General features: G+C 37.7%; 1 protein-coding gene across 3 annotated transcripts in view; it reads left to right on the forward strand.

The window, feature by feature from the left end:
* znf512b (zinc finger protein 512B) overlaps window positions 1-10,390 on the forward strand; it is a 35,759-nt gene extending 25,369 nt beyond the window's left edge. For 2 of the 3 annotated variants that reach the window (XM_008413908.3, XM_017305859.2), the window contains 7 exons: window positions 610-708; window positions 2,126-2,380; window positions 2,465-2,788; window positions 3,340-3,441; window positions 3,711-3,773; window positions 4,932-5,030; window positions 5,879-10,390. In XM_008413908.3, the coding sequence (XP_008412130.2) occupies window positions 610-708; window positions 2,126-2,380; window positions 2,465-2,788; window positions 3,340-3,441; window positions 3,711-3,773; window positions 4,932-5,030; window positions 5,879-6,223 (1,287 nt within the window). In that variant the 3' untranslated portion in view covers window positions 6,224-10,390. The remainder of the gene's footprint in view (window positions 1-609; window positions 709-2,125; window positions 2,381-2,464; window positions 2,789-3,339; window positions 3,442-3,710; window positions 3,774-4,931; window positions 5,031-5,878) is intronic. The other variant, XM_008413910.3, reaches the window with a different exon arrangement.
* Window positions 10,391-10,399: the final 9 nt, after the last annotated feature.

Raw genomic sequence — 10,399 nt, forward strand, 5'->3', positions numbered from 1 at the left:
CTTCTAGTCCATCACAGGACAAACAAGTAATTCTTTGCCTTGCCTGGTGGTTCTCACTCTTCTTTTGCTCTATATATGTTAGAGAAATTAATAATGCATGTTGATGCACAGCTACCCTTTTTTGCCCGTCAGTGTAAATCACAGGCTCGATCTGCAAGGGAACATTATTGTTGAGATAAAAGGGCATCTCCTCTTTACCTTCACCTTTTATCTGCTGCAGAGTTGCATGCCGTGCGTCTCGTGGAGCGTTTTACACTTGAGTAAACACGTGAAGTTAACCCCCCTGGGATTACTCAGTAGGTCCAGACTCTTTCCAGTGCCCCACTCTTCTTTTTTTTCTATCTGGCAGCTTTACCATCTGTTGTTCTGGTCTTGGCTGCTTTTGGCACCAGGCGACGTTCAAGTGAAAACATGAGTTTGACGGTTGTCACAAACACGCCTTGAGTAACAGCCTCACCATGAAATCATTCAATGATCCTGCCACAGTGTGAACAAACGAGAGGGAAAACATGCTTTCTTGGTACAATGTTGTTGTGATGTGAGGAAGCGGGTGGTGAGGAAGCGGGTGGTGCGACAAGCTTATGTGACGGTGTGTTTGTTCCTCCTCAGCCCTCAGGGAGCGAAGGCCAGGCAGGCAACGAGCACGAAGAGAGAGAACGGCTGCGGCGAGTGCTCAAACAGATGGGACGAATCAAGTGTCCTACTGAGGTATTCTCCTCTCTAGTTCTTTCCATGGCCTTGTCTCTTTCCTGCCTTTTATCATACATCATAATTTCTTTTCAACATCTGTCATTCACATTTTTGTCAGTTTTGCTGTCTAATGTGACACAATCTCTTTTCCACATTTGGCAGTTTGGATTTGGTGTCTTTTTGTTCTCAGACTCCTCACATGTGCCACTCTCCTTTTACAAGGCTCCTACCTTGTAAAGTCTGGAAAATTAGTTTTAGTATTTTTATTATCCAAATAACTAAAGAAAATGAAAATGAAAAATATCTTTTTAGACTATCTTCCCTGAATGACTGTGTTGTGTGCATGGTTGTTTGTCATCTGTGTCCCTGTGACGGACTGGTCACCTGTCCAGGATGTCCAAAGATCGCGAGAAATAGGCGCAAGCCCACCTGCAACCATGGAAGAACAAGCGGGTAGAGGCAATGAATGAATGGATGGATGGATGTTCTGACAAACTTTATATTAGTTTTACTCATTTATCTATTCATCCATTTGCCCATACCTTGCCCTGCACAAGTATCCCGACCCCTTTAATTTTTTCCAGTTCTAACACTTTGGAACCACAAACATCATTGTATTTTATTTTAATTTTATGTGTTAGGTTACCAGAAATATATAGTATTGCATGACTGAAGTGGAAGGAAATTAAAAATGCTTTTCAGTTTTGGCAAATAAAATTCTGAAAAGTATGGTGTGTCTGTATCCATCCTCCCTTTCTCTGATACCTTAAATACAATGCATAAATACAATGCATAATTTTTACAATTATGCATTGTATTGTGTTTATTCATCAAGTAAAATCCACAGAAAAATGCTTTTAAATTTATGGTTGTGGCTCCACAAAATGTGAAGAAGCCAATAGAGGAATGAATCTTTTTGCTAGACTTCATCCATTCATGCCACGTTTGTGGATTGTGTCGCTTCCATATTGACAGTCTGATTTGTGTAGAAACATCTCTCCTTCCAGCTTACAAAAGGTTTGACATTTTGACAAGAAAAATGTGTTGGAACAATGATTTCAACTTATTTATTTATTTCTGATATGTTGCCTATGCCACGTCATCACTCAGTTCCTGTTTCTGGGACGACAAAAAGTCAAAAGGTTTCGGAGAAGAAGGAAATTTGTAAAACTGATTGCCTGATTGATGTTTAGCTGTAACATGTTTGCACACAGAAAAATTACCACCTGTCAAACATCAACTAAAAAACGCTGACTGAATCCAGTATTGCTGTTCCTTTAAACATTGAGATTTTCTGCCTTCCTGGCTTGTTGCTAAATGTTCATCCTGTCTCATCTCTTGTCATTGTTGTCACACCATCTTACAAACCTTTTGTGCACAAACATGCATACACTCTCACACATACACGCACACACACATATATGCATATACACAGGGTTGTTCAGCCCACTTTTCCAGTCTGATGGGCTACCAGTATCACCAGCAGCGTTGTGGAAGAGAGTTTTCTGACGATGAGAAGCCTGTGTTTCTGTTACAGCACTGTGGGAAGAGCTACCGCTCCAAGGCAGGCAGAGACTACCACATACGCACTGAGCACCCGCCGACCATCACCACCGTCACGACAGCGACAAACTCCAATAACTACAAGAACAGCATCACTGACACCAACAACAATACAGGCAAGGAAAGGGTAAGTGGATCTTTGAGAGGACTGATGAAATATTGTCACAGCATCAAGAATTTCTCCCAAATGAGTTCCGTCTTTGTTTTCCAGGGGATCTCTGATGATTCTCCGTTAGTAGCGAAGAAAAAAGAGCAAAACTTGCACGAGAGGAAAGACTGGCAGGAGAAACCCCCATCCAGCCAGCCTAAAGAGAGAGACTTGGAAAGGGAAGAGGAGAGAAAACAAAGCAAAGAGAAAGCAGCACAAATTAAGAGTCAGGGGGAGGACTTTGAAAGGACACCCAGCGGCCGAGTGAGGCGACAGTCTGCTCAGGTTGCCGTGTTCCACCTGCAGGAGATTGCAGAGGATGAGCTGGCCAAAGACTGGGGCACCAAGCGACGCATCAAGGACGACCTGGTGCCTGACAGCAAAAGGGTGAGGACACATCACATACGGTGCTGGCTAGAATATTGATATCGATAAAAGTTTGTTTACATTTTGTCATGTCACAACCACAAACCTCAGTATATTTTATTTGACATAAACGTAGAGTCAGAGTGACTATGTAATGTTTTAGTTTAAATCCAATTGAGAATCTGTAGCAAGACTTGAAAATCGATGTTTACAAGCACTCTCAATCTAATGAGAATGAGATTTGAAAAACTTTTAGAAATCTGCCCATAAATGTTCCATGAAGTATTTCCTCAGGGCAGTTCAATGCACGTATACACACCACACATTTTAGCATATGGATTACATTGTTTGGGTCGGCCACATAAAATACCCGTAAATTGATAAAGGCTTGTGAAATACCAAGAGAAAATGTAAAAAATCTGAAGTAATGTGAGCACGTTTGCAATGCAATGTGGTAAATGTTTAGTGACAGCATGAATACATAAGCACAATAAAGAAAGACAAATATCTATTGCAGTGAGTTAAACTTTAATTCAGTTAACAATCCAGGAAAAATATTCTCCTCTGTACAGTTGAACTACACTCGTCCTGGCCTCCCCAACTTCAGCCCAGAGCTACTGGAGACCTGGAAGAACCAAGTGAAGGAGAAGGGCTTCATTTGCTGCACAAATGCTGTATGAAATTTCCTCTTGTTAACATGTCAAAACACAGAAAACAAATCTGTTTGGATAAAGTACAGAGTTTGTAAAAAGAAAGGGCGAACCTTTTCTGGGATTTTAGTTACGAAGGAGTGGTTTAAATAATTGTACAACTTTGTAAATATTTTTGCTTGAAATCACTGTAATTCAGAGAGAGAGTCTGTTTTCTTTACTTCAGTTTTTTAAGAGCTTTATAAATATGTTCACTGACTCATTATGATCCCTTGCTCTTGTTTTTACTTCAGAACTGTGAAGCTGTATATTCCAGCGTCTCTGGACTGAAGGCACACCTTGCCAACTGCAGCCAGGTACAGACCTCCATCTGCAGCACATCTATCAGCTACCTAAACCACACCTATCTATTGTGACAACATCAAATAAGCTGAAATGTACACAAATAGAAGCCAATCCAATATTTGAACCTGAGGTCATCTGTCAGACCAGATGTTTCCTCTTCAGTTTGTCTGTAGTGAACATAGGTCATAGAAAATGTTGAAATTCATCACCAAAAAATAAAAAAGTAACTAATTTAGGGGAATCTGATGGTCAAGTCCCCATATAACAGACCTGATAAGACATAGAACTCATATCTCATAAGACAACCTTTAATTAAGAGTTATCTTTGCTTATCTGAAAGAAAATGTCATAGGAAATCTTAAAATTGTAAAGCATGATAGGACTCAATCAATCTTATAGAAAATGTCGGACACCTAATTAAATATTTAGATCTTCTGACAGAAAAGTTCACATATTGGTCTAAATCTTGTTTTATTTTTTGGTTATTGTAATTTTATTATAGATAAACCCAAAAAGATTATTATTTTTACTCATTAGACAAAAGATATCAGCAAACATCAGTATGTCTTCTGACTAAAGAACAACACTGCCACTTACAGCCAGTGTACCCCTTTGGTTGAAATAATTTTAATGAGGCACTTCCTGCAGTTTATCTACTTAGTTTCTGACATCAGTATGACGAACGTTTTTCTCACCACCACTTGTCATTTTAAGTGGGAATAAAGATGTAGGTGTACTAATTTATTCCTTTAAAATGTGCATTTTATAAAACAAGTCATTTGGGCCTTTATTGTTTATTTACATGACTTGTATTTCTCGGTTTAAGATTAATGTTAAATATCAATATGACCACAAAAACACATAGATTGACAAAAGCTAAAACTTAGGCATATGCACAATGATCCATTCATGAATAAATATGACACTCAATATGACACTGAAATATTACACTCAATAAAGGAGATAAACACATCTCTGAAGAACACATTTGAAAGTAACAAATGTTACTTACAGAGATTCAATGGAGATTCAATGCACATCCATTGAATCTCTACTTAACATGATGAGCTTATTATGCATTCTTATTGTATTTTTGAATTAGTTCAAGTTAGTCTTCATACTGTATTTACACTTTTTTTTTTGTTTCTACTTGTCTGTGTGTTTTTCAGGGTGGTGGCGAAATGGGAAAGTACACCTGCCTGATCTGTCAGAAGGAGTTTAGCTCAGAGAGCGGTGTTAAATATCACATTAGTAAGACACACTCACAGGTGGGTCTCTCTCTGTGGAAACTTAACAAACAGCCATTAAGAACGCACTAACATAAACATACAGTATATTTGGACATGAATGTGCCAGCTTCATTGAGAAAAACCTTTTCAAATTAAATGCCACATTCTTAGATAATCATGCAAAACATTCATGGGACATATATGTTTTGCATGCAAACGTAGCAGTATATGTGTGTATGCAGTGTGTCTGATAATTGTGTGACATTATGTACAAAGACATCATTGTTAAATAATGATGCTATGAAGGCTGCTATGAAGGAAATGAAAACACATAGATCTTTCTGCAGAAAAGTTTCCTAAAGCTAATAAAAGTTATGCTGATCGCGCCCTCTGCAGTATAAGAAGCTAATAAAAAGTGTCCTAAAAGTAACTGCTCAGCAAGAACTACTTAGCAGCCCATTCTCTGGGAGGGGTGAAGGCCAAAATGATAAATAAATGATCGAAGCGACCTGAAGTTCTTTAATGCTCCAGCAGAACTACAGGCTGATCACCTCCATGCCAAGCTGCATTGATGCAGTAATTTAAGGAGCCCCAGCAAAGTATTGAGTCATTATACTGTGCACATACTTCTCAGTAGATCAATCATTTTTAATTGGTCTTTTTCTATTTTCTAATTGCTCTGTATGTGTATATATATATATATATATATATATATATATATATATATATATATTATTTTTATTTTTTTTATGAATTATCAGCTGTAACCCACAGTCATCAATTCTAACAGTAATATTCCTTTATGTTTACACTTGGTATGTTTTACGCTTATGTTTGTTCAAATTCTAATTGATTTGGTGTGGGTTATTTTATTTTATTTTTTGTAGAACTGGTTTCGTGCATCAACCAGCCAAGTGGTTTCTGGTAGCAAGAGCAAAGGGTTGGAGAACAATGGATTCAAAGCTGAGGTGAGGAACGGTGCCACCTCAGGTAAAAAGAGGGGCCGGAAACCGAAAGAACGGCCCCTGATGGACGAGTCTCTACAAACAAAGACAGATGCCCTCACCACCGCCCAAAATTCACCTCCAGCCATGACCCCTCCCTCTCGCTCAGCACAGTCCCCAGCCCTGATCCCTGACCAAACGGACAGTGATGATCCAGGCCAGGAGAGGCAAATCCCCCCCCCTGCCTCCAGACGGAACAAAACCAAGAAGATCTTTTTTTCAGAGTAGCACTGCTTTTATCAACCCTGGAATCGAAATGGATGCTTTTGGTAAACGTGCCACTCGGAAGCTAAAAGGACCTTTCCACCTTGGCAGTGGGTAGAAAGCCAGATCAACGATGAAAACTTAAAGATTTTAAGAGTCTTTAAATCTTGGTTTTATACCTTAGAGTTAATGTGTGCACTGGTATGAACATTTATCACCACAGTAGTGCATTTCCTCCATTCCACTTCTGTTTCCTTTACAGGGCACACATTTCAGTTTCTGATCCCACAGCAGAGGCCGTAAACCAAGTGCAAATCCAAACCCTAACACTGATAGAAGTTTTTAAACAGAAGTAGTATCCCAAATAGATAAATAATAATAATTTTCTCTGCAAGAATTAAATTGTTTTGAAAGGATTTAAAAAGGAAATTCTATTAGCATGGTGAAGTCATTTTATGATAGCTGGTGTTTTTTCCATGTTTCTTCACAGATATACTGTATGTGTACATAAACAGTAACTATATATAAATATATATATATCTATATACTCAAAGTAATGATGCCATCCTTCGTTTTCAAGCCTGATGCGTCCAGTTGGCTTTTGGTCAGTCACAAATTTTGCTGCGTGTTGTAGTGCAACGTTGTTTCAATTTATTATTTTTCCTTTTAGTTTTGCTTTCATTACTTTTTTTTGGGTTTCCAGTTCTTGTGAGCAAATTTCACATAAGCTACAATGTTCAGTTGTTTTCGTTCCCACAGTGCTGTTCCTTTTACCTAACATTTCCATGGTTACTTTAAACTGAAGGTGATAATTAATACACCCAAAAAGAGATTTTTTTTTTCATTTATCTCTTAAGATGATAATTAAATCACAATAACACACAGTGATATTATTTAATCGATTTCACTTAGAGAAGCAAAACAAGGTCTGGCCAAACAAAATATTTAGCAGAAGGAAGGATTTTTAACATTGTTGCACCGTTGCAGCACAATCAAATTATATATCTCTATTAAAAGGAGGCCATACTATGGGCTCTGCTTTACTATAGGTCTAAGATGCAGAGAAGATTTTAAAAAAAGCTATCTTTTATAGAAAGGTTTAAGATGATAACCTTTTATTACATAGGCAAAAGATGTAAATTAACATTCTCAGAAAGTGATGTATTTGAATGAATTAGCTAAAAGTTGTTGCCTTGCACTTTAACCCTCTACCCTTCTTGCTCTCCTCTTGTCGTTTTTGCACTCTAGGACTATTCGGTCTAGCCTGCAGGTCGTCTCTTTAACAGGAGTAGGAAAATGTTGCTCTGATCGGAAAGGAAACAGTTAACTCTGAACTATAAAACAGGACTGTGTAATTATTGCTTACAGAGCCAAGCAAAAGTGTTCATACCCTTCAATCCTTTTAACATTTTGTTTCATTGCAACCACAAACTCCACAATGCTTTGTTTTGTTTCATTGTGGTTAACTAACATGAAGTAGCAATTAATCATAGTGTATTTTTACTAATAATACACATCTGTGTTACTCTGTAGATCCACCTGTACAGTGTTTTACACTTAGGACAATGGTCAGCTTTGGTCTCATCTGACCAGGGTGGCACTTTTCACACGTTTGCTGTCCCCTGCATGGCTTGTGTCAATCTGCTAATCATCATCTTATTTCTGCTTTTCCATAAAGGCCAGATTTGTAAAGTTCTCAAATAACTCAGCTCAGGATGCTATTTTTATATTCTATCCCTGCTTTAAGCTTTTCTACAATTTCATCCCAGACCTGCCTGATGGGGCTCTTTGGTCTGCATGAGGCTGTTTGTTCATCAGTGTTTTCCAACAATCCACTAGGGCCTATGGGGAACAGCTGGGTTTATACTGAGATGTTACTACTAGTAGTAAAATCTACTAGAACTAAAGTCTCTTGGTTGCATTAAATTTTATTTAGATGCATTAAAATTTAAGATGCTGAGCACACTCCATGCTTTTTAGATTTTTTTTTTTTTTTTACAATTTAAAATAGATAAAAATAATTGATCATGTTTCTTGTTTTTACAACTAAGCACTACTTTGTGTTGGTTTATCACATACAGTCCCATTAAAACACATTGAAATTTGTGCTTTTAACAGGACAAACATTTGACAAGACTCAAGGGGTATGAATGATTTTGCAAGGTACTGTATTCCAGAAAGCCATAACTGGTCTTAACAAAGTTCAGAGTTCCTCAACATTTTAACTTCAGATTTGTTATAAAACAATAACAAGTTAGATTACTTGATTACTTAAGATGAGAGAATATATTCACTTTAACATGCTAAAAAGTCAAAGTAGATACTTGAATCCACAGTTATGTTAAACTTTTCAGCAAATGTAAACAACATATTTCTTGGTTTATTTGTGCTGTTTGTGTATAAAATAATGACGCTCACTTTTGAAAAAAAGAAAAAGAAACAAAAAAGATCACAAATCTATTTTAGATTTTCTTGTGTGTATTACCTAGATAGCCAGTCTGCTAGTTTTGGATATATTGTGATGTGAGGGATAATAAGGGTGCTTTACTTGCCACTTTACCTTAAAGACCTGATACAACGCGCCTAAAGTCTACAGATCCATCCAGCCATGACTCTCCTTCTGGCAAGTTGTCTGAATTTTGGAGCAAAATGTCAAAGTTATTAAATCCAAGCACTGATGTCAGCTGAACATACCCTAGGAATATAGAGTTTAATAGGTTATGGGTGTGTTCAAGTGGTTTCATCCCCGTGCTGTTTTATAATGTACAGCAAAAATTCAACTTGAATTCCTCCTGAACTAATCAGACAGTGGAGTGTATTAAGATGGCGATGAATATGTTTTTATGGTGGAATGGGCCTTTATCTGCTATTTAGGCGTAGTTGACAAAAGAGCAGAAGTTAGAGAAGCACTGATCGGTCCATGGACGAGTTTTTAACACGAGTTGTCCAGACCTTGCGTGTATGCGTGTATGGGTGTGCGCGAATGTGTGTGTGTGTGGGTGTGTGCGTGTGTGTGTGTGTGTTTGTATTAAACGGTTAGCACCTTTGTAACGAGTGGATGTCGGAGAACGGTGACACTCTCTGTTGAGTGTGATGCTGTGGCACAGAATCAGTTCGTCAGCTGCTTGTTTCTCGTCTCATACAACATTGCGTCGACTGTGTTTACCCGACAAGCTTTTGGTGTTGCAATATGATAGTTTAGCACTGCTTATAAGAGTGGATATTTTATATTTTATAACACCCTTTACTATCTGTCTTCCTATTACTTGGAAAACACATCTATCCTGCAGTGTGAATAAACTGCAACTTGTTTAAAACTTACAGCAATATACCATATTTAGCTGATTTTGTTGGCTTGCTAATTTTTTGATATTGATGTGTCTTCTTAGAAATGTGTGGCTTTTTTTCCACCCTCTCCCCGATCCATGCCCCCAAATTTTCTTTAATTGCTTTAAAATGCTTTTTACATTATATGAATTTTACACAATGTTGGAAAAATAATCGCAGACCACAAAGAACCAAGCTTGTTGGCATACACTGTTATTTTGTCCATTTTGATGATGCACATGATTTCAGCTTTTTTTTTAAGTACACAAAGGCAACCCTGTTGAGAGAGTCCTTTATTATTATTATTATTACATATAGATATGGGGGCAACAAGGCATATGTATGTGTGTTTGTTTCTGTATTTAGTGCACTTACTATAACATAAAATAGGCTTGAAAATAGGAGTGTTGTTGGAGCTTTCTAGTGACCTGGACTGTGTGGTGTGACTTTTGTACCCAGGGAAACAGGAGGCTCAAGTGTCTTCCCTTTGTCAGCAATGTTATTTCCAAAACCAAGGTTAATCCTTAGAAATCCTCTTAGCCTATGAATTTTACCCTGGTTCGTTTTGTATGCTACCTACTTGAAAAGCAGGAACTGGCATCCGTCTCTGGTGCCGGCCATTGTAATGAAATATTTGAGAGCTGCACAACGGCTCGTAACTGTTTATGATACTTGGGTAACAGATAAAATGAGACTGATGATGTAATTAAGATTTCCATATCTGAAATTAAGCTGTATAGTACTTAACACTGGAGGAATCAGTTCCTCCTTTGTGTCTGAACTGTTACACTTTTTCTCCCAGAACTTGTTGTATTACCTGTGCATTAGTATCCCTTAATTAATTAATAAAGTTTGATGACTAAATCAGTGTCG

Source organism: Poecilia reticulata, chromosome 7, assembly GCF_904066995.2.
Source record: "Poecilia reticulata chromosome 7, P_reticulata-male-v2, whole genome shotgun sequence".
Taxonomy (NCBI): domain Eukaryota; kingdom Metazoa; phylum Chordata; class Actinopteri; order Cyprinodontiformes; family Poeciliidae; genus Poecilia; species Poecilia reticulata.